This window comes from Oncorhynchus mykiss, chromosome 2 (genome assembly GCF_013265735.2).
Source record: "Oncorhynchus mykiss isolate Arlee chromosome 2, USDA_OmykA_1.1, whole genome shotgun sequence".
Taxonomy (NCBI): Eukaryota; Metazoa; Chordata; class Actinopteri; order Salmoniformes; family Salmonidae; genus Oncorhynchus; species Oncorhynchus mykiss.
The window spans coordinates 18,771,846-18,797,578 of record NC_048566.1 but is presented as its reverse complement, the minus strand read 5'-3'; the positions used below and the strand labels follow the sequence as shown (position 1 = coordinate 18,797,578).

The 25,733-nt window shown below is 41.5% G+C and overlaps 1 protein-coding gene across 2 annotated transcripts; it reads right to left on the bottom strand.

Annotated features, from left to right (window-relative positions):
- Positions 1-402: 402 nt before the first annotated feature.
- Positions 403-24,287, bottom strand: LOC118938256 (protein shisa-7-like). 2 transcript variants are annotated; one of them, XM_036940709.1, is made up of 7 exons: positions 23,659-24,287; positions 7,312-9,988; positions 6,829-6,986; positions 5,540-5,602; positions 5,159-5,341; positions 4,632-5,058; positions 403-4,574 (listed from the first exon to the last, which is right to left on the bottom strand). In XM_036940709.1, the coding sequence occupies exons 2-7, from the start codon at positions 8,073-8,075 to the stop codon at positions 3,836-3,838; spliced, it is 2,334 nt and encodes a 777-aa protein (XP_036796604.1). In that variant the 5' UTR covers positions 8,076-9,988; positions 23,659-24,287; the 3' UTR covers positions 403-3,835. The 2 variants fall into 2 exon arrangements, with proteins under 2 accessions (XP_036796604.1, XP_036796600.1); XM_036940705.1 differs by having other exon boundaries at positions 403-5,058; positions 23,659-24,285.
- Positions 24,288-25,733: the final 1,446 nt, after the last annotated feature.

The following is a 25,733-nucleotide window of genomic DNA, read 5'->3' as shown; positions in this document are numbered from 1 at the left end:
TTGTCATGCAAATGTTGGGTTTCATTGAAATGGTAATGTATACCTGGATCAGGGGTAACCCCTGAAGGCTATTGGTGCATGCTTTTGCTCCAAACCCGTGGTAACATACCTGATTCAGTTAATTAAGGTCCTGGGGAACCGTTATAATTTTGTTGAAATTAAAGCTTGCAGGACAGTCGCTCTCCAGGGGGGTGGTTGCCATATTAGCTAGTGATGTAGTTGTAGTCTACTGTAGATTTAGGAACAACTTCCCACAGAATGTCTAACATTTATTCAATCTTACCTGTCAGTAAAGTCACTTCATATGAGAATAGTTGAGTAGGATGGCTAGTTTATCACTACTAATATCATACAATTTCATCAGTACTTGAGTAAGACCCTGATGAAAGAAACAAGTCTGACAACCTTTTCCACCAACTTTATTTTACAAATGTAGTGTTTGATCACTGCTGCATCCAAGGGGATCAAAATGCATTGGAGAAATTAAAAGTAGGCCTTTGTATATTAAAATTAATAATAGTCATGAAAACATTCATGAAGTTCACTTGTAAATATCATCCCATACAAATCTATATAATCTCATACAAATCTAGATTTAGATTTATCCTTCCTCGTTCTATATATGTTTAAATGAATTAATGATGGTATCGAAACACACCTATTCATTCATCTCTTTGTGTCTTATTTTATTCACCATCTATTTATTACATGTGTTATGTGTCATTACTCATCAAAAATATCCCTGTTGCCACATAATAGGCTATATAGAAATATGTTAAATGTTAAGCATTTGGGTGGTCACTGTACATTCCACTAAATACTCACATATAATTTGTTGAAGCCTCAAATTAATATGTTATATAAGAGAGCCACAACCCATTAGAATATTCTGATTGTACTAGCTATACAAAATACAATATACTTACACAAAAAAAGGTTTACCATGTATGAAATAATGGCAGAAGTGTATGTAATGACTGTTTCAATGGTTATGGCTTGTGGCGATAGTACAGACATTGCTACAGACTTTCTGTGACTTGAATACAAATCTAAAACTAGGTTAGCTGTCCTAATTCCCTGAAAAAATACACTGTTACTGAACATTCAGGTAGTTACTGTTATACCCTTTTTTACCTACCTGTGTTTAAGACATTAATGTAAACACATACATTGTGACATCATGTGTTAACCCTTTGGGTTTTATTGGGTTAGGCTGTGGTGTTAGCAAGTGTTTCAATTTGGTCCCAAACCCAGAACTTTCCCCTCCCTAGTCCCTATCAATATTGTATGACCTTGTGAACGGTGAGTGTAATCAATCCACCCCCAACACGTGGAACCAACACAACTTTTGCTAATACCTATGCAATATTTTCAAATAGTCTAGATAGAAGGCTCCATCTAGGGAAAGGGACTAGGGAGAGGTTTGTAATTGGGCCTTTGTCTCAAAACATACTGTAATAAAGCCCTGTATTCAGGCATGTTGTCAATGCATTACCAAGCCATGGAGTTGACATGCATCAAGATTAGACAGTGTTAGTTTGAATCCCCATTTTGTGTTCAGATGTAACAAAAACAAACAAAATGTCATGAGAAAGATAGGTATCTAAAAACATGTAAACACTTCAAATCTCACTAAGAAAAATAACACCAACATCATTACTATAAGATAACCATTAATTATAACAACAATTATAATAATCATTAATAATAACACTTGTTGTAATCATGACAATAACCGACACGGACTACCCAGTGAACACCGTCTGACGCCGACGTCCATGGACGTCTAAAAGATACCATTTTGCTCACTGGGTAAGTTACCATTGTGTATAGGAAGATTGTCAAAAGAAAATCTGTATCAACATGTCAGTCATTTTATCTCCTGAATTATGTCAGATTTTTTTCTTCTGTCCATTTGTAAGCAATATGAGACACTTTGTATACTGTAGATGATATATATATACAGTTATACTTCCCTCTTAGTCGAATACAAGTCTGTTCATTTTCTGAAGTCCCTTAAGTTTATCAAACACAGCCCCGCGCATCACCAGTGACTGAGTGTCCTTTTTTGCTGAATGTAAACCACTAAGATGTGATACAAAATATGTCTGTCTTTATCTGGTGCAAATATCAGGGGATTGTGCAAAAACGTTTCTGTCTTAGTGTTTCCCTCTTTGAGCTGGGCTGGGAAAAAACTGCTCATGTTTTTTTTTACAAGTTTGACTCCAGGCATCTACAGGACATTAGTACTCACACGTCAGTGACAATATCAACACCACAAATTAAGTGAAAGCATTAATATGCTGTATTATATGGTCCAAAGCCACACATGTAGGATAGGATAGCCCTTAATATTAAGCATTATTATTGATATTATGACATTTCTACCTAATGGAGAACGGTTGGAGTGTGTTACTACGAACGAGCAAGGTCCTCTTCTGATAAAGGGCATCCTAGCCAACCAAGTCTCTTCTGAGTCTCACCCTCATATCTGACTGCTTCATCATTGGAGTCGTCCTACAGTATGCATTATAGTCCACTGCCTTGTTACAGTCAATTCCCTAGACACATACACTTTGGCTTGCTCTGAAGTCAATCATTTGTATTGTCCTGTAGAAATGTTGGCTTGTGTCAGTTCTCCACTGGTTTAGATTAATAAAATGGTGATTGTCAGACGTGCTTTCTCTGGTATTTTATTTGTATCCCAATGCATGGCTTTGAAGGTCAGTCGTATTATGAAGTGCAACACCTGCATCATACTGTACTTGTTGTGCTCTATGAAAGAAAATACCCTGTAGTTGCAGTAGCTAATCCTCCTATTGGTAGGCTGATCAACTCAGAAGTTCCTCGTCAAACATAGTGACTCATGGCTCAATCAGATTTGGTTGTCCTTATGAAGACAGGTGGGTCACAGGGGAGCTCCAGGTAGAAGTTGCACTTAGGCACAGATTTAGGATCAACTCAACCTCCCCAAATGCTGAGCATAACTATTAGGCGGTGGTGGGATGCAAAACTGACCTCAGATCAGTTACTGGGGGCAACTAGAGAATGTATGGAAGCAATTTTCCCAATGTCACTCACTCATTCACACAAGAAGCAACAATCGACAGCTCTGTTTTCCTGCGTCACAATGAGGCGGGCTCACTCGTACACCACTCCCCGGATTCAAAACCCTACATAATCCGACATTCCACATCATAGGTCATGAAGATCATCAGTTCAATGCTTCATGAGGAAAATAGCATCCTTTGATACAAGTGTAACCTGTTTTTCTATGTAACACTGAAGTACACAGTCTGGCCGTACACCACTCTTCTCTCTCTCTCATACTTAGATGTATTATCTTGGTCCCTCCTTTCTAATATGGCTCAAAAGTTTCTTTATTCTGTTAAACATTTGATATAAAACACAAGGTTATGCATGAACAAACCAGTTCCTTAACTAAGTCCTAGCTATCTAATTTCTCCCACGTTTTTTTTCAGTTATTCATGGATTCAGTGTATGGTAATATGGCACATTAGATATGAAATATGGCTGATGTATCACATATATAAAAATGGCAGGATAATTCCGTTCCTCTACCATTTTGACCTCTAAGCAAGTCCTTCATCTCCCTATATGTACAGATTGATTCACCATATTTCCTTCTCTACCCTTCCTATTCTCAAATGTCTACTCTCTTCATGAAGACCACACACACAGTAGGTAGAATTTGCCCTAACCACTGATACAGAGTCAGATATTTGTTCATCCCCCTAATGGTTAAGGGTGGGTTTAGGGGTGAGATAATCTGATCCTAGATCTGCAGTTGATGGCAATTTCTACCTGGTGCCCCTCACACTGTCACCTCATTCTTACTGCCTGTCCTGATGCCCTGACTGCCTCCCCCTCCTCCTCCACTTCCTCCTCCTCTACTTCCTCCTCCCGCTCCTCCGTCGCCCCCTCCTGGTATAAAGTGTAACTGCTCGATAGTGTTCTGCCTCTTGGCAGCGAAAGCCATCCTCTTGGCGCTGTGGCCCCCTAGCGTCCCTGTTCCCATGACAACCCCCGCCCCGGGCATCTCGCTACCACCCCAGCCCCCCATGCCTCCACTCATATGCCCTGTCATGCCCTGGCTTCTCTCCTGCTCCCTCCCCGAGGTGGGGTGAGAGTTCATCTTGATCATGTGGTGGCGGTCCAGGGAGGGCGTGGCACATACATTCTGCTGGGACTGGGCTTTCTGCTGAGGGGTGAGACCACCCCGGGGGAGAGTGGGGACCATGCCTCCCCCGCCTCCATGGGCGTATGGATCCTGCACACCCACTCCCATCCCTCCGACACCCCTACCCATGCTCTCCTCCAGGTGATCTGGGGACATGAGTAGGCGATCCTGGGGACGCTCCTGGGGCCAATCCTTGGGCTTCCTCGTCAGGGTCTGGTTGTTGGACTGAGGCCTCTCCTGGGGTCGATCCTTGGGCTTCCGTGTCAGGGTCTGCGTGTTGGACTGAGGCCTCTCCTGGGGTCGATCCTGGGGCTTCCTTGTCAGGGTCTGGGTGTTGGACTGAGGCCGCTCCTGGGGTCGATCCTGGGGCTTCCTTGTCAGGGTCTGGGTGTTGGACTGAGGCCGCTCCTGGGGTCGATCCTGGGGCTTCCTTGTCAGGGTCTGGGTGTTGGAGTTCTTAGTAGCAGCAGCCATGGCTTTGTAGTACTGGTGCTGCTGGTTCTTGGACATCCTGGAGAGGGTCCCAGTGTTCCCGGGGACGTCCCCCATGTTGAGCAGCTGGTCCTGCGACATGACCTTCCTGGCAGGCTTAGACAGGGTGTCGTAGTTGAGGTTGTAGTGCTGCTCGGTTGGGTCCAGGGGGTAGGGGTTGACCGTGGGGGAGACGGGAGGTAGGCCGGTGGGTTGAATCCAGGGGCGGGGGGCGTGGCGAGGGAGGGTGCCCCTCCCACCCATGGTGTTGTAGTCTCCGCCACAGGGGATGTGGTGACTGGAGGACTGGAGAGCGGGCTGGGCCGTGTGGGGACGCCTCTTGGTGGTGCAGTAGCCCGATGAATATTCATCAAGACCACTCTTCTCTGGAATCAGAAGAGGAATAGTGAAACACATAAGTCACAGAGCTATTGTTTTCTGTGTAACGGGGTCTATCTCTATGTTGCTACGTGGTACACTACTCACCCAGGCGTTTGAGCGAGGAGTATCTGTTGAGCTCTGGCTTGGTGGCGTTCTCGTAGGATGGGGGGAGCTGTGCCAGGTTGTGGAGGGAGTGGTGGAAGGAGGGCTGCTCTTTAGTATTGTTGTGTTTGCTGGACAGAAGAGTGCCTCCTGCCGCCAGCTGGGTGTTGTTCATACGGGCGTGTTCTGAGGGGTCAAAAGACAGCTATGTTATGGTGTGTTTGTTTCTTAATTGTTGTTTTTTGGACAACCTTTATCTAACCAGGTTGGTATCATTGACATCTAAGACATTATTGTGAAAAACTGTAAAACATGGAAGGGCACCAGATCCATACATTACAGTATGTCGCTGGAACCAACCATTTACACCACCAGTTGACTTACCGATGGTAGCAGTGTGATTGGGACTGGTTCCTGAATGGATAAAATTGTGTTGAATATTCCCCACTGCAAAACAAACAAACAGTCATCAGCTGTGGAGCAACAGTGTATACATAATGTGTATACATGATGTGTGTGTACGTGAGTGAGACAGCAGAGGGATACACTGTATGATGTGCTCAATTGTGGATGTTATCAGGTGATTTCTAGCTTCATGGTTTATTAACCATATTAAGATCAAGGCATCCATCCTCTTTTACATTACCTGGGCCAATTCCCCTTTACACGCTCACTCACTTATCATTTATTGGGCCTGTGGGAATCGACCAGGTAATTGCACTGTGTTTCAAATACACATAACTGTCCCTCTTCGAAAACTTCCAAGTTCCTCGACATACACATCTCCGATGAGATTAAATGGTCAAACCACAGGGACACCGTAGTAAAGAAGGCACAGCAGCGACTCTTCTACCTCAGGAGGCTGAATACATTTGTCCTGTCTCCGAGGGCCCTCACAGTGTTTTACAGGAGCACCATTGAGAGACTACTGTCGGTCTGCATTGCATCCTGGTACGGCAACTCCACCGCCGCTGACTGCAAGGCTCTACAGAGGGTGGTACGCTCAGCCAAACGAGCCATTAGGTGCTCACTGCCTGCCCTCCAGGACACCTACAACACCAGGCGTCGCAGGAAGGCCAAGAAGATCATCAGGGACCTCATGGCACCCAAGCCATCATGGCCTGTTCTCCCTGCTTCCATCGCTCAGACACTGGCAGTATAGGAGTATCATGGCAAAAACTGTCAGACTGGCCAATAGGTTCTACCACCAACCATCAGGCTGCTGAATAGCCACTAGGGAGCTACCTACTCCCTCCCCCTTGCTTTTCCCCCTATGGATATTCTACCCCCTCCCAATAACACTTACCCTGCCCCTTCCCCCAATAGACATTATCATTGCTACAGTTGTAATATTATTTGTATTATTGTCTCATTCACTTGTCTTTTTTTGACCTGCGCTGTTGGAGCTCGGATCATAAGTATTTCACTGAGCCCTGCGATTACATCGGCAACACTGTGCATGTGACTAATAACCTCATCTAATCTAATCCATTTTACTCCTTCCCCTTTCTTACAAGACAGTTTGAAATAAGCCTAAAGCCCAACAACAGCACAAAACAGGAGAAACGACTTTGAAACAGAAGTGTACTATTAGAGCTTGTCCTCATTTCCCCTTTTCATTTAAAAAACATGTTTCATGTTTGTTCCAACTGAATGCTCCCCTGGCCACTCACGTCTGTTGTCCTTGCTGGGCAGGCCAGGAGCGTAGAGGTTTTTGGGAGGTCTGCCCAGCGTACCCTGTCCCTCCCCTGAACCGCACAGAGCCACGCTGTTGTTCCTCTCATCCTGCTGCACTGGACTGGACTGGTGACGCAACATGTCCACCAGCGCTCTGAGAGGAGAAACCAAAAAGAGAATGTCAAAAATGTAAAAGTATAAGTCATTAGGTGGTGTAAAATGTGTTTTATTGCCTGGAGTAATAACAGTCGTCCCCCCCCCCCCCCCCCCCCCCCCCGGCATTAACGATATCATATCTTGTCTGATCTTATGAATGAAACATGCTATAAACATGTTATAACAACATTATGAAATGATTAAAGAATCTGTGTTTGTCTGTCTGACTGTCCATCTGTCTATCTGTCTGTGTGACTGTCTGTCTGTCTTACTCTCTGTCTGTTCATCTGTCTGGTCTGTGACTGATTGACCCCTCCCCTCACCTTGGCATGTTGATCTCTCCGTTGTTGGCCTGCTGCGACACCTTGTTGAACATTATCTTAATCCCCACGGCAACCGCTACCATAAACACAATGACACCTCCAATCACAAAGCCTGTGTTGTGGCTCAGAGGCTGCAGAGGGTCCAGTTCCGGCTCATCATCATCCAGGAGTATGGCGTTTGGTGGCGGGGTCTTGGCCCAATCCGGGGAGTCGTAGTTGGTACAGCTGCTCTGCTCCAAACGACGGGTGGGGTCGGGGCAGCAGAAGCGGTAGTGGCAGCTGCCACAGCAGTAGATGAAGCTGTCCTTGGAACAATTGAAGGTGCTGTCCAACTGGCCCATGACATCATAGTAACCATGGCACACGTCCACGTCCACCAGTGTGCGGGGAGGAGGAGCCACCTGGGCCGTGCCCAACGGCGGAGCCAGGGCTCCCGCTGCCGCAGACGTCACGTTCTTGGGGAACATGATCTGGGCCAGGGGTCGGGGAGGGGTCTCCAGAACCCCAGGGGATTCTGGAAGTTTCTCTGGAGCTTTGGGCCTGCCCCGGAGGGCAGCGGGGCGGAGGTTGGCATGGATGGTCAGGAGGAGGAGAGGGGGGCTGGGGGCGGACTGAGGGGGGTCGGTGGAGCCCCCCTGGCGAGTCCGGGGGTCGATACGTAGGGGAGAGGGAGAGGGGGAGCTGTCCTCAGCTGTGGTAAGTGGGGCAGCAAGGAGAGAGAGGAGGGAGACGGCGAAGACGTGGAGATTGGTGGTGGGCGTCATCTTTACATGACTAAGAGCTCTATTTTCTGTTGTCGACTCAACGCTGTTACAATGCTGTCCTTTTTTCAGAATTAAACCACTAAAACACTATTTGAAACATTTAGGTATCAGGTATGAGTTGTTTGGTACTCATAGTTTCAAAATATCTCAATTTAATAATGAATATGTCTGATGAACTTCGTGAATTAATTCTAGATATGCTTTAAGAGATGGAAGTCATGAGTGTCAACCAGTTGTTAGTGTCAACCATTGGTGACAGAGGTATTTACATGGCTTTCATTCTGTTACTCTTATCTTCAACATCTTCTGTGATAATATTCTGCACACCATTACAGTAAAATCAGATCTGTGTAAGCCTCACAGAGTAAACAAGGGTAAATTGAAAATGATGATCTTGATCAAACCCAGATCGTCTATTTCTTCTCCTAGTTCTAGAATCTATCTACTATACAAAACCTAGCTATGAATCATGTGAAGTTAGTTTGAGGTTATAACATTCACATGCAAAAATACAAAAATAGATGGAATCTCCTTGGATGAAAGGTCAAACAGAGGGTTTTTACCTTCACCATGACGTATTCCTGAACACGTTGAGCTTTGTTTAGCTGAAGACAAGAAGTAAGCTTCCTCAATGAGTTATGGCAATTTTATACATTTCCTTTCGGTTATGGCACTTGTAAAATAATATGTCAGAAAATGACACGTAGGCCTGTGTTTTAAGGGCAACAGTCCTCTGTAAACATTAATCCTAAAATGTAAACCGTTAATGATTCAATCATGTCGTTTTGGCGCTGGATACATTCCAAGTTTGCACTTAGACTCAACCTGTAAACTAATATTCTCTGAAAAAGTAGAAAAATCTCTACATATAAATGTGTAAATGTTTCAATATTATGCTAAATAAAAGATGTGTACTAAATAAATCTCATGCTAAATAAATCTAAATCATTTGTGTTCCTGTGCTTTTAGATGTTGAGGACCATTTGAATGGCAGTTGGAGAGGTTGTGGTTCTTGACGGGTCAGGGCACTGATTGGCTGTGGCGTAGTGTAAACATACTGTGTGACTGTAAAGCAGGACATTGCGCTTCCAGGCATATAAACATCACAGGTCACTAACTACATAATGCATTGGCCACTTATTTACTTAAATGTTTTATGGTCTTATCTAAAATGCATAGGCACTTGCTGTTCCTCTGATTGGGCTGAAGGCTACAGAGCCAGCGCCCTACATTAAGGACAGAGGACAGTGAATACCACAAATGAGGAGAAAGTATAAAACGGTACGACAAATCGTATTATATCAAATAGACAGCTAGTGGCTGGATGGGTACCTCTGTTTTTAGATGTACAAACTTAGTATGTATGGTCTAGTATAGAATATACAAGGAAAAGAGCTTGAGGTTTAGACGTAACTCTACAGATTGAATTCAGTTGTGTCTCATTATGATGGTTGAGGACTGAATAGCACATTGTAGTTCACATGTGCCATTCCTTCAATAACTCTGATTATTCCTGATTTGGTCCTAAAACTGAAAGAAAAGCATTTTTGGAGAGAAATATGTAAATGCGTGGAGTTATTGTGTCTGAGGTTACAGGTGATAATAGACAGAGACAGCTCCGTCTCCCACACAAATTATAATTACATACAATTATCAAAACAGTTCTTATCTGTTGCTGAGCATGTAGGCATGGATAGGGGAGGCAGGGGGGCTGCTGAAATCACTGATGGCTCTACTTGTTTCAATACATGTGAATAAAAACAATGGAGAATACAACCAGCAGTTCTCACTGTTGTTCCAAGTTTTTATAAAGAACTCTTCTATTCCCTGAAAGTTCTGCTTGATTTCCTGTATCGTCTTCAGATTTGGAAAAAGGGGATCAGGCCTGGAATGTCTTCACAGATTTGTGGATCCTGTATGGAACACAAAAAGAATTGATTAGGAGAATGGACTTCAAGCCCCCCCCCCTGAATTTGTGAGCTGTTGTGTGTGTGTGTGTGTGTGTGTGTGTGTGTGTGTGTGTGTGTGCAGGGCAGCCAGTCATATGCACCTGAATTTGTGTGCTGTTATGCGTGTGTGAGATAGCTGGCCCTCACATTGATGAGACAGAGATAGTGATATTGTAATAAATAGTGTAGTTTTATTAAAAACTTGCAGACATCCCAGCAGTCCCACTCACACACAGAACACCATCCTCCATTTAAACAAACTGAAGTGCTTCAGGCAGCAGGCCACAGGTGTGTGCAAGTGCAATCAGCTAATTAACAAAGCTTGAACGCAGTCAGCTCACACAATTAAAGGGGCATGTCACTCATTCTAACGTTCAAACCAACAGGTAAGGGTTGAGCTGATGAATAAAGATCAATTAACTGGAAGGATGTGATAATTCATTGACAGTTTAGGATACTATATAAATAAATACACAATAAATCCATGCATACAAAGCTACTCCTTCACGGTGTGAGTGCATGTAGGTATGCTAGGTGTGTCTGTGTGTTAGTGTGTCTGCCTTTTGCAGGAGCATCAGCTCCTGAAAAGCAGATGAGAGAGGGAGTGAAAGAAAGAGTGAAACAGAGAGAGAGAGAGAGCAGGGTGATAAATGTAGGGTCGGGATTTAAATGAGCAGAGAGAGTTGGTGGGGAGCGGGAAGAGCCAGAGGTATAGACGCAGAGACGGTCGTGAGTGGGAGGGCGGTGTGTGGGTGGCACAGAATCAAGTACATTTCTCCCAGCACTTACCAATATAACACCGCACAGCACAGCACATCACAGTTAGACAGACCCACAAATGCACAACCCAAACAACATAACAAGATAGGGTGACACAACTAGCATGAAATATGATGGAAGAGAGTGATTTGGATGTCCTTTCACTTGCATTTGCAAGATCTGATATCTGCACAATGAACACTGTTAATGCTGTTGTTGAAGTGGCAGCATGTACGTCAGTCAGAGAGATAGTGTGTGTGTGTGTGTGTGTGTGTGTGTGTGTGTTTGTGTGTGTGTGTGTGTGTGACTGCAGTATACTCTACAGGCATTCTGAACCTTTCTGTAGTCTATCCCTCTCTCCTTTCATTCCTCTCGCTCTCTCCTTTCTCCCATCTCCCTCGTTCTCCCTTCCTCTCTCTTTCTCAGATTTGGTGCGTGGGTTGAGGCAGCTAACTCTCTTAGAATAGCACTGCAGCTCTGTCTGTGTGTAAGAGAGAGAGATAGATGGAGAGAGAGAGAGAGAAAATGAGGTATAGTCCAATCTACACCTATTAGCCAATTCTGAAACTTCTACCTCCATCATCACTGGTAGTCCATGATACCATAATATCTTCCATTTCATCCTCTATCTATACATTGTTCTATCTCCATCACCACATTCCTTGTCACTTCCACTAACAACATCTATTCTCATGAAAAGGCATCCCAACCTGCATTTTCCAGCAGGAAAAACGAATCCAAAAGACTTGTCACGACTAAAGACGCAAATTAGAGTGAAACATCGTGCAGTTATAATTCCTGTAATGTATCACCAGTATCCTAACACACCTACAAGTAAAAATGTAAAAATGACATATGCTGTAACATAAGAAATGAGATATCTCTATAGTTCTATATCTATAGTTACCACCGTATACTGTAAGGTAGTCTCTATAGTTATATCTCTATAGTTACCACTATATACTGTAAGGTAGTCTCTATAGTTATATCTCTATAGTTATATCTCTATAGTTACCACTATATACTGTAAGGTAGTCTCTATAGTTATATCTCTATAGTTCTATATCTATAGTTACCACTATATACTGTAAGGTAGTCTCTATAGTTATATCTCTATAGTTACCACTATATACTGTAAGGTAGTCTCTATAGTTATATCTCTATAGTTATATCTCTATAGTTACCACTATATACTGTAAGGTAGTCTCTATAGTTATATCTCTATAGTTACCACTATATACTGTAAGGTAGTCTCTATAGTTATATCTCTATAGTTATATCTCTATAGTTCCCACTATATACTGTAAGATAGTCTCTATAGTTATATCTGTATAGTTCTATATCTATAGTTACCACTATATACTGTAACATCAGAAGTTAGATATCTCTATAGTTATATCTGTATAGTTCTATATCTATAGTTACCACTATATACTGTAACATCAGAAGTTAGATATCTCTATAGTTATATATCCATAGTTACCACTATATACTGTAACATCAGAAGATAAATGTCTCTATAGTTATATCTCTATAGTTACCACTATATACTGAAACATCAGAAGTTAGATGTCTCTGTAGTTATATCTCTATAGTTACCACTATATACTGTAACATCAGAAGTTAGATATCTCTATAGTTAAATCTCCATAGTTACCACTATATACTGTAACATCAGAAGATAAATGTCTCTATAGTTATATCTCTATAGTTACCACTATATACTGTAACATCAGAAGATAAATGTCTCTATAGTTATATCTCTATAGGTACCACTATATACTGAAAGTTAGTCTCTATAGTTATATCTCTATAGTTACCACTATATACTGTAACATCAGAAGTTAGATATCTCTATAGTTATATCTCTATAGGTACCACTATATACTGTAACATCAGAAGTTAGATATCTCTATAGTTAAATCTCCATAGTTACCACTATATACTGTAAGTTAGTCTCTCTATAGGTACCACTATATACTGTAACATCAGAAGTTAGATATCTCTATAGTTAAATCTCCATAGTTACCACTATATACTGTAAGTTAGTCTCTATAGTTATATCTCTATAGGTACCACTATATACTGTAACATCAGAAGTTAGATGTCGCTATAGTTATATCTCTATAGGTACCACTATATACTGAAAGTTAGTCTCTATAGTTATATCTCTATAGTTACCACTATATACTGTAACATCAGAAGTGAAATGTATCTATAGTTATATCTCTATAGTTACCACAATATACTGTAACACCGTAAGTTAAATGTATCTATAGTTATATCTCTATAGTTACCACTATATACTGTAACATCAGAAGTTAGATATCTCTATAGTTATATCTCTATAGTTACCACTATATACTGTAACATCAGAAGTTAGATATCTCTATTGTTATATCTCTATAGTTACCACTATATACTGTAACATCAGAAGTTAGATATCTCTATAGTTATATCTCTATAGTTACCATTATATGCTGTAACATCAGAAGTTAGATATCTCTATAGATTATATCTCTATAGTTACCATTATATACTGTAACATCAGAAGTTAGATATCTCTATAGTTATATTTCTATAGTTACCACAATATACTGTTTTTTATTTTATTTTTTATTTTTTATTTCACCTTTATTTAACCATGTAGGCTAGTTGAGAACTAGTTCTCATTTGCAACTGCGACCTGGCCAAGATAAAGCGTAGCAATTCGACACATACAACAACACAGAGTTACACATGGAGTAAACAAAACATACAGTCAATATTACAGTAGAACAAAAGAAAACAAAAAGTCTATATACAGTGAGTGCAAATGAGGTAAGTTAAGGAAATAAATAGGCCATGGTGGCGAAGTAACTACAATATAGCAATTAAACACTGGAATGGTACATTGGCAGAAGATGAATGTGCAAGTAGAGATACTGGGGTGCAAAGGAGCAAAATAAATAAATACCAGTGTGGGGATGAGGTAGGTAGATAGATGGGCTGTTTACAAATGGTCTATGTACAGGTGCAGTGAGTGCACAGGTGCATGTAAGCTGCTCTGACAGCTGGTGCTTAAAGCTAGTGAGGGAGATGTGAGTCTCCAGCTTCAGAGATTTTTGCAATTCGTTCCAGTCATGGGCAGCAGAGAACTGGAAGGAAAGACGACCAAAGGAGGAATTGGCTTTGGGGGTGACCAGTGAGATATATCTGCGTGCTACGAGTGGGTGCTGCTATGGTGACCAGTGAGCTGAGATAAGGCGGGGCTATACCTAGCAGAGACTTGTAGATAACCTGTAGCCAGTGGATTTGGCGACGAGTATGAAGCGAGGGCCAACCAACGAGAGTGTACAGGTCGCAATGGTGGGTAGTGTATGGGGCTTTGGTGACAAAATGGATGGCACTGTGATAGACTGCATCCAGTTTGTTGAGTAGAGTGTTGGAGGCTATTTTATAGATGACATCACCGAAGTCGAGGATCGGTAGGATGGTCAGTTTTAGGGGTATGTTTGGCAGCATGAGTGAAGGATGCTTTGTTGCGATACAGGACGCAGATTCTAGATTTAATTTTGGATTGTAGATGCTTAATGTGAGTCTGGAAGGAGAGTTTACAGTCTAACCAGACACCCAGGTATTTGTAGTTGTCCACGTATTCTAAGTCAGAGCCGTCCAGAGTAGTGATGCTGGACGGGCGGGCAGGTGCGGGCAGTGATCGATTGAATAGCAAGCATTTAGTTTTATTTGCGTTTAAGAGCAGTTGGAGGCCACGGAAGGAGAGTTGTATGGCATAGAAGCTCGTCTGGAGGTTAGTTAACACATTGTCCAAGGTGGGACCAGAAGTATACAGAATGGTGTCGTCTGCGTAGAGGTGGATCAGAGAATCACCAGCAGCAAGAGCAACATCATAGATGTATACAGAAAAGAGAGTCGGCCCGAGAATTGAACCCTGTGGCACACCCATAGAGACTGTCAGAGGACCGGACAACAGTCCCTCCGATTTGACACACTGAACTCTATCAGAGAAGTAGTTGGTAAACCAGGCGAGGCAATCATTTGAGAAACCAAGGCTGTCGAGTCTGCCAATAAGAATGTTGTGATTGACAGAGTCGAAAGCCTTGGCCAGGTCGATGAATACGGCTGCACAGTAATGTCTCTTATTGATGGAGGTTATGATGTCCTTTAGAACCTTGAGCGTGGCTGAGGTGCACCCATGACCAGCTCTGAAAACAGATTGCATAGCGGAGAAGGTATGATGGGATTCAAAATGGTCAGTAATCTGTTTGGTAACTTGGCTTTCGAAGACCTTAGAAAGATAGGGTAGGATAGATATAGGTCTGTAGCAGTTTGGGTCTAGAGTGTCACCCCCTTTGAAGAGGGGGATGTCCGCAGCAGCTTTCCAATCTTTGGGAATCTCAGATGATACGAAAGAGACGTTGAACAGGCTAGTAATATGGGTTGCAACAATTTCGGCAGATATTTTTAGAAAGAGAGGGTCCAGATTGTCTAGCCCGGCTGATTTGTAGAGGTCCAGATTTTGCAGCTCTTTCAGAACATCAGCTATCTGGATTTGGTAAAGGAAAAATGGTGGGGGCTTTGGCGGGTTGCTGTGGAGGGTGCCGGGTAGTTGACCGGGGTAGGGGTAGCGATGTGGAAAGCATGGCCAGCCGTAGAGAAATGCTTATTGAAATTCTCAATTATAGTGGATTTATCGGTGGTGACAGTGTTTCCTAGCCTCAGAGCAGTGGGCAGCTGGGATGAGGTGCTCTTATTCTCCATGGACTTTACATTGTCCCAGAACTTTTTTGAGTTAGTACTACAGGATGCAAATTTCTGTTTGAAAAAGCTTGCCTTAGCTTTTCTAACTGCCTGTGTATATTTGTTCCTAACTTCTCTGAAAAGTTGAATATCACGGGGGCTATTCGATGCTAATGCAGAACACCACAGGATGTTTTTGAGCTGGTCAAGGGCAGACAGGTCTGGAGTGAACCAAGGACTATATCTATTCCTAGTTCAACCTTTTTATGAGAGGGGCATGCTTATTTAAGATGGTGAGGAAGGCACTTTTAAAGAATAGCCAGCAATGCCATTCCAGGATACCCCGGCCAGGTCGATTAGAAAGGCCTGCTCGCAGAAATGTTTCAGGGAGCGTTTGACAGTGATGAGGGGTGGTCGTTTGGTTGCAGACCCATTACAGATGCAGGCAATGAGGCAGTGATCGCTGAGATCTTGATTGAAAACAGCAGAGGTGTATTTGGAGGGCGAGTTAGTTAGGATGACATCTATGAGGGTGCCCATGTTTACTGATTTGGGGTTGAACCTGGTAGGTTCATTGATAATTTGTGTGAGATTGAGGGCATCAAGCTTAGTTTGTAGGATGGCCGGGGTGTTAAGCATGTCCCAGTTTAGGTCACCTAGTAGCACGAGCTCAGAAGATAGATGGGGAGAAATCAATTCACATATGGTATCGAGGGCACAGCTGGAGGCAGAGGGAGGTCTATAGCAAGTGGCAACAGTGAGAGACTTGTTTCTGGAAAGGTGCATTTTTAGAAGTAGAAGCTCAAATTGTTTGGGTAGAGACTTAGATAGTAATACAGAACTCTGCAGGCTATCTCTGCAGTAGATTGCAATACCGCCCCCTTTGGCAGTTCTATCTTGGCGGAAAACGTTATATTTAGGAATGGAAATTTCAAGGTTTTTGGTGGTTTTCCTAAGCCAGGATTCAGACACGGCTAAGACATCTGGGTTGGCAAAGTGTGCTAAAGCAGTGAGTAAAACAAACTTAGCGAGTAGGCTTCTAATGTTAACATGCATGAAACCAAGGCTTTTACGTTTACAGAAGTCAACAAATGAGAGCACCTGTGGGGTGGGAGTGGAGCTAGGCACTGCAGGACCTGGATTAACCTCCACATCACCAGAGGAATAGAGGAGAAGTAGGATAAGGGTATGGCTAAAGACTATACGAACTGGCCGTCTAGCACGTTCAAAACAGAGAGTAAAAGGAGCAGGTTTCTGGGCACGATAGCATAGATTCAAGGCATAGTGTACAGACAAAGGTAAGGTAGGATGTGAGTACATTGGAGATAAACCTAGGCATTGAGTAATGAAGAGAGAGATATAGTTTCTAGAGATGTTTAAACCAGGTGATGTCATCGCATATGTAGGAGGTGGAACAACATGGTTGGTTAAGGCATATTAAGCAGGGCTAGAGGCTCTACAGTAAAATAAGACAGTAATCACTAACCAGGACAGTAATGGACAAGGCATATTGATATTAGAGAGAGACATGCGTAGCCAAGTGAACATATGGCTCCAGCGAGGGGTTGGGCTGGCTGGGGACACAGCGATTCAGACAGTTAGCAGGCCGATGCTAACAAGCTAACAGTTAGTAGGCCGGGGCTAAACAAGCTAGCAGCTAGTAGACCGGGGCAAGCTAGCAGTTAGCAGGCCGGGTTAGCAAGCAAGCAGTTAGCATGGGCTAGCAGTTACAGACCGGGCAGGTAAGCTAGCAGTTAGCAGGCCGGGGCCGGAAACTAGCAGTTAGTAGACCGGGGCAAGCTAGCAGTTAGCAGGCCGGGTTAGCAAGCAGTTAGCAGGGGCTAGCAGTTAGCAGACCGGGTAAGCAAGCAAGCAGTTAGCAAGGGCTAGCAGTTAGCAGACTGGGCTGGCAAGCTGGCAGTTAGCCGGCCGGGTTAGCAAGCAAGCAGATAGCAGGGGCTAGAAAGTTAGCCTTTGGGGGACGTCGCGATGGGGGTAAGTCTGCTTTTGCCTCTTCGTGCGGTGACGTTGATAGACCAGTCGTGGAATTAGTAGGATTCCAAGTAGCTCTCGGTAGCTAGCAGGCCTAGCTGGTTAGCATAATGGGCCTTCAGCGGGCGTCGCCTGAGGGGCCTGTTGGGAGTTCTCAGGCAGATTATGTAGGTATTCCAGTCGTAGGGGATCTGCGGGGTTCCATCTCCCATACTGGCTGTAGAAGGGGTCCGGATATTGTAGCCCAGGAGTATACTTCGGTGGTGGCCCAGGAGTATACTTCGGTGGTAGCACAGGAGCTGGCCGGGCTAGCTTCAAGCTAATTTATGCTTGCTCTGGGATGGAAAGGCTAGCCGGGAGTAGTCATCCGGGATTGCGGTTAGCTAGTTGTGAAGATCCAGATGAAAATGTTCAGTTTGCGGTAGGAATCCGGGGATAAAAATAACAGGTCCGTTATGCTCTGGTTAGAGTCACGTTGTTCGAACTGACGAGAGCTTTCCGAGCTGAAGGTTAGCTGATGACCGCTGGTAACGGTTTGCTGACTGATAGCTGGTAATTAGCTGGATAGCTTCAGTTGAGGGATTCCAGATCCGAAGTAAATATAAATACTTTAGGGAAAAAAAAGCAGATCCACGCCACATTGGGTGAGGCGGGTTGCAGGAGAATATTTAGATGTTGAGGATTAGCAAAATATTTTAAAGGATATGTGACGAAAAATATGTAAAACGATATATACAAGGGACACGACAGGACAAAGACGTCTGACTGCTACGCCATCTTGGAACGGGCCACTGTATACTGTAAGTAAGCTATAGCTATATCTCTACAGTTACCACGACTGTAACATCGAAAGTTAAATGTATCTATAGTTATATCTCTATAGTTACCACTATATACTGTAACATTGTAAGTTAGATGTCTCTGTAGTTATATCTCTATAGTTACCACTATATACTGTAACATCAGAAGTTAGATATCTCTATAGTTATATCTCTATAGTTACCACTATATACTGTAACATTGTAAGTTAAATGTCTCTATAGTTATATCTCTATAGTTACCACTATGTACTATGGCATCGTAATTTAGATGTCTCTATAGTTAAATCTGTATAGTAACCATTACATGCTACGGCTTCATAAGTTATAGACGTCTCTATAGTTATATCTCTATAAGTACCACTATATACTGTAACATCGTAAGTTAGATGTCTCTATAGTTATATCTCTATAGGTACCACTATATACTGTAACATCAGAAGTTAGATATCTCTATAGTTAAACCTCCATAGTTACCACTATATACTGTAAGTAAGTCTCTATAGTTATATCTCTATGGTTACTCCTTTATACTCTAACATCAGAAGTTAGATATCTCTATAGTTAAATCTCCATTGTTACCACTATATACTGTAAGTAAGTCTCTATAGTTATATCTCTATAGTTACTCCTTTATACTGTAACATCAGAAGTGAAATGTCTCTATAGTTATATCTCTATAGTTACCACTATATACTGTAACATCAGAACTTAGATATCTCTATAGTTAAATCTCTATAGTTACAACTACATGCTGTAAAATCAGAAGTATGATATCTCCATAGTTACCACCATATGTGGTAACATCGTTAGACGTCACTGTAGTTATATCTCTATAGTTACCACTATATACTGTAACATCAGATTTTAGATGTCTTTATAGTTAAATCTCTATATTTGCCACTGTATACTGTAAGTAAGCTATAGCTATATCTCTACAGTTACCACGACTGTAACATCGTAAATTAGTCTCTTTAGTTATATCTCTATAGTCACCACTATATACTGGAAGATAGTCTCTATAGCTATATCTCTATAGGTACCACTATATACTGTAAAATCAGAAGTTAGATATGTCTATAATTATATCTCTATAGTCACCACTATATACTGTAAGATAGTCTCTATAGTTATATCTCCATAGGACCACTCTATACTGTAAAATCAGAAGTTAGATATCTCTATAGTTATATCTCTATAGGTACCACTATATACTGTAACATCAGAAGTTAGATATCTCTATAGTTAAACCTCCATAGTTACCACTATATACTGTAAGTAAGTCTCTATAGTTATATCTCTATGGTTACTCCTTTATACTGTAACATCAGAAGTTAGATATCTCTATAGTTATATCTCCATAGTTACCACTATATACTGTAAGTAAGTCTCTATAGTTATATCTCTATAGTTACTCCTTTATACTGTAACATCAGAAGTGAAATGTCTCTATAGTTATATCTCTATAGTTACCACTATATACTGTAACATCAGAAGTTAGATATCTCTATAGTTATATCTCTATAGTTACCACTATATACTATAACATCAGAAGTTAGATGTCTCTATAGTTATATCTCCATAGTTACACTATATAGTGAAAGTTAGTCTCTATAGTTATATCTCTATACTTACCACTACATACTGTGAAATCGTAAGTTATATATCTCTATAGTTACCACCATGTACTGTAACATCAGAAGTTAGATGTCTCTATAGTTGTATCTCTATAGTTACCACTATATACTGTAACATCAGAAGTTAGATGTCTCTATAGTTATATCTCTATAGTTACCACTATATACTGTAACATCAGAAATTAGATGTCCCTGTAGTTATGTCTCTATAGTTAAATCTGTATAATAACCCTTACATGCTACAGCCTCATAAGTTAGATATCTCTAAAGTTATATCTCTATAGTTACCACTATATGCTGTAACATCAGATGTTAGATATCTTTATAGTTATATCTCTATAGTTACCACTATATGCATTAACATCCTAAGTTAGATGTCGATAGTTACCACTACATGCTGTAACATCAGAAGTTAGATATCTCTATAGTTATATCTCTATAGTTAACACTATATACTGTAAGTTAGTCTCTACAGTTCTATCTCTATAGTTACCACATAATGATGTTACATCAGAAGTTAGATATGTCTACAGAGACCACTATATGCTTTAACATCGTTAGACATCTCTATAGTTATATCTCTATAGTTACCACTATATACTGTAACATCGTAAGTTAGATATCTCTATAGTTGTATCTCTATAGTTACCACTATATACTGTAAGTTAGATATCTCTATAGCTATATATCTATAGTTACTGCTATAAACTGTAACACCTAAAGTTAGTCTCTATAGTTATAACTCTATAGTTACCACTATATGCTGTAACATCATAAGTTAGATATCTCTATAGTTATATCTCTATAGTTACTGTTATAAACTGTAACATCTAAAGTTAGTCTCTATAGATATAACTCTATAGTTACCACTATATGCTTTAACATAGTAAATTAGATATCTCTATAGTTACCACTATATTCTGCAACATCATAAGTTAGATGTCTCTATAGTTATATCTCTATAATTACAACTATATACCGTAACATTAGAAGTTAGACGTCTCTATAGTTGTATCTCTATAGTTACTACTATATACTGTAAGTTTGTCTCTATCGTTATATCTGTACAGTTACTACTATATACTGTAACATCTTAAGTTAGATATCTCTATAGTTATATCTCTATAGTCCCCACTATATACTGTAACATCTTAAGTTAGATATCTCTATAGTTATATCTCTATAGTTATAGCTCTATAGTTATATCTCTATAGTTACCACTATATACTGTAAGTTATTCTTTATAGTTATATCTGTATAGTTCCCACTATATGCTGTAACATCGTAAGTTAGATATCTCTATAGTTATATCTCTATAGTTATAGCTCTATAGTTATATCTCTATAGGTACCACTATATACTGTAACATCAGAAGTTAGATGTCTCTATAGTTAGAACTCTATATTTACCACTATATACTGTAACATCTTAAGTTAGATATCTCTATGGTTATATCTCTATAGTTACCACTAAATACTGTAAGTTAGATATCTCTATAGCTATATATCTATAGTTACTGCTATAAACTGTAACACCTAAAGTTAGTCTCTATAGTTATAACTCTATAGTTACCACTATATGCTGTAACATCACAAGTTAGATATCTCTATGGTTATATCTCTATAGTTACCACTAAATACTGTAAGTTAGTCTCTATTGTTATATCTGTATAGTTACTACTATACAATCAGTGGGCAGTTTACGAAAATAGTTTGCCACTACAGATTGAATCACATGGTAGTGGCGTGCTATATAAAGCAGTCAGACAGGCATTGAGGCATTCAGTTACTGTTCGATAGAACGTTAGAATGGGCAAAATTAGCAACTTAAGCATGGTATGATATTCAGTGCCAGGCGCGCGGTTTCGAGTGTCTCAGAAACAGCCGGCCTCCTGGGCTTTCACCCACGACAGTCTAGGGTTTACCGAGAATGTTGCGACAAACAAAAAGCATCCAGTAAGTGACAATCCTGTGGGCGAAAACAGCTTGCTGATGAGAGGTCGAAGAAGAATGGCAAGAATCGTGCAACAGGTAGGCCACAAACAGGCAAATGACGGCACAGTACAACAATGGTGTGCAGAATGGCATCTTGGAACGCACAACTCATTGGTCCTTGTCACAGATTGGCTATTGCAGCTGACGACCACACCGGGTTCCACTCCTATCAGCAAAAAAACAAGAAGAAGAAGAAGCGGCTCCAGTGGGCACATGATCAACAGCACTGGACAATTGAGGATCGGGAAAACTTTGGCTGGTCCAACGAATCCCAGTTCCTGTTGCGTCATGCTGATGGCAGAGTCAGGATTTGGCGTAAGCAGCAAGAGTCCATGGCCCCATCCTGCATGGACAGGCTGGTAGCGGTGGTATAATGGTGTGGGGAATGATTTCCTGGTACACGTTAGGTCCCATGACACCAATTGAGCAACGTTTCCATGATCCAAAGAATTCAGGCTGTTCTGGAGACAAAGGAGGTCCGACACAGTACTAGATGGGTGTACCTTAAACTGGCCACTGAGTTTATACTGTAACATTGTAAGTTAGATTCCTCTCTATAGATGTCTCTCTATAGATGTCTCTATAGTTATGTCTCTTCCTGACTAGAAGCACTGCAGTTGCATGAGGAGTGGGGGCAGAGGCAAGGCTGCCTCACATACATTGTTGCATGCTAAAGGATGAGAGGAAAGGAGGGAGGGAGTGAGAGAATAAAAAGTGAAGGACAAAACACTCAGTGCTGTGCAGATCAGAAAGATGTATCCATGAGTTCCATGTCCACTGAAGGAAGGACATCATGACATGACACTAAACTTATTCAGAACAAACACACAGGACTAATCCTGCATGCCATTGTATCACAGCAACAGCATCTTGCTTATTGATTTACGATACTATAGTGTGAAGAAGATGTTAACAAAACTTGTCCATCATGACTCATTGGTTTCAGGTGGCTTTGATCCAATCCGGGTGTGGAGAGGGAAATATCTCCACACCCTGTGAAGAGCAAAATGTTAAATGCTCACATTTGGACAACATTCCTTTCATATTCCATATTGAACAACAATAGAGTCTAATATGCACACTGCACAAAAAAATGGGTTTAGTTCTGATAAAAGGCCAGCAGAGAAGAAGTAGCCTAGTGCAAACAGACGTAAATCTGAAATGCCCATAGTGAGTTTAACTGCGCAATGAACCTGCAGCTGCTTGTGTACCCATATCTGGCTGTAACCGGTCTGTGTATGAATGGATTCCGGCACATCAATATCTTTTACAGGTTAACAACTTGTAGCTCAGCCACTGCACGCATACATTATTGCATGTGGGTTACGGAGGTATGACTTGCATGTATCATTAAGCGTGCGTGGGTGTATAATAACCCGAGTGTGTATACACTGACTGGAGGCGTGTGTGTAGTCTAATCACATATGAAGTATCAATGTATAAAAACTGTGTCAATGTGTATCAGCTGCGTCTTACAAGCGTGTTTGTGTGATAAATTGATTTCTGTGGCGCAGCTTTCAAATCAATACGCTTTATTGCTGTATCCTATATTTATCCATATTGATAGCAAATCACTTTGTGCCATATCTGGAACCCGAGGTAACGAGAAACACGAAGACAATTTAAACTATTACTGAGCATTTGTTTAATGATGTTCCTGCATCAAAAAAGGTTCATATATTGCCATGACTTACCTGCGCGTTCTGCCGGATAACAGCCGGGGAGACCGTGCGCACTGGATTGCTGCGATAAATTCGCTCTGGTTAGGCAATAACGACTGTCTTATAAACTGTTGAAGGAAGACTATTGTGACAAACCCTCCTCATTTTGTGGTCGATAAACTGCTGCCCAGTGTTGTGTACCAGCATATCCGTCGACAATATGACATATCTGCACTATTTATTTTTACTAGCCTGAGCTAAACTCTTTTAGTTGACTCTATCGATGGAATAAACTATTATTAGAATAGCAATGGCAAGTTTATGGAAATATTGTCTAACTTTTCCCGGTGAAATACATTTTGTAACTAAACGATGTGCATAAATTCCATGTGTTGCACATATAATTGTCTGGTAAAAAAAATCCGTACCAGAAAACGCAAATCTAGCTATCCTACGAAACTCACTATAGCAAGCAAGTGCAGCACAATAGGTATATCACACCGGCAAAAGGAAGGTCGCCAGATTTTTTTTCCTGAATTAAACTACACATTTTTCCTCTGCAAATTTACGTTCCATTTATTCCAGGCTGATATAAGAGTTCAGTCAGAAATTCCGACCGACCCCGATCATAAAATGCCTATGGGATTGTGCGACTGGTCTCACTAAGGTCCGCAAAGCTCAAGTGCGCTCCCATTGGTCGCTCGAACTGGTGTTGATGAGAGTTCTCTCCAGGGCTTTCGGATGCTGAATTCCAACCCATCCATGATGGTCTGTAATTGGCTTAAGGAAGTGATTATGCTTCCAATACGATTGGTTCCAATACCAGAAAGAATGTATACAGAAGACATGAGCTATCCTTCTCAATGATGCACTGCAACTGCTATGCAGAGCCGGATTATGGACCATTATGTACGGCAAACGTGCCACGGGGCCCCCGACTTCCAGGGGGCCCCCAAGATAGCATATGAACACGTCATAAGCAATGGCAAAGTGTGTAGAATTTCAGGAAATCAGCTTAAAAACTGCAAAGTTTACTCTCAGCATAATGCCAAAATGTGTAGAATAGCAGGAAATTAGCTTTAAAAGTGGACATTTTTCTCTCAGCCTCATGGTCAAATGTGAAGAATAGCATGAGATAAACTATAAACAGCACATTTTTAACTTTGCCCCATGACAAAATGTGTATAATTGCATGGAATTAGCTTTAAAACTGCAACATTTTCTCACAGCCTCATGACAAAACCCCCTGGAGGTAGGGGCCCCGGGGCCCAAAATGAGGTAGTCCAGCCCTGCTGCTCTACAGTGTCACAGGTGTTAGAAGAAAAACATGACAGCCATCAGTCATCATAATGCTGCTGGTCATCAGATGATAATGTGTAAAAATACATCAAAATGGGGGCCTTTGATATTTTTCTGCCTTGATACAGTCTCTCACTATCTTTTTGGTGTATGTCGGTATTAAAAGAGAGAGCGAGAGAGAGCGAAAGAGAGAGAGAGGGGTGCACCAACGGTTGCCACAGCAACTGTGTAATTATGTTGGTGGCAATTATGAAAGGATGAAAACGGGGTGGGGGAAGAGGACAGGAGCAATCCAAAGCCAGAACACTGATGATGCGCGTGAGTGAATCTGTCAACCATGACGGATAGGCCTACAATTTTTAAATGTGATGACGCTGATGTCTTCAAAGAAGTAAGTAAGTTTGAATCCCTAATTCCATGTAGTGTGCATAACACATAAAGGTATTTTTTTGTATGTGTTTCATTAGATTTCATAGAATAATGACTATGTTCATTTATTTTCGACAAAGCACATCATACTCCCAGATTACAATACTAGCTCTTGTAGCCTCTCAGCCAACAGTAAAGCATGGGGCTTATTCGTGGTGTTAAACCTCACAGATAATAAGAGAAAACAATAATAGCCCTGTATGACATATGTATGTTCTATACCTCTATGAACAGCCTGAAATGTTTCCCAAATGAATAAACCCATGCTGTGCAAATCCCAGAAAGAGATAACAGTATTAGGTTGTGGGTAAAAAGGGCTGGCAGAAGCCAGCATAGGGGAGAGAATACAGACATTGTCCCCAACCACAGAAACAGCAGGG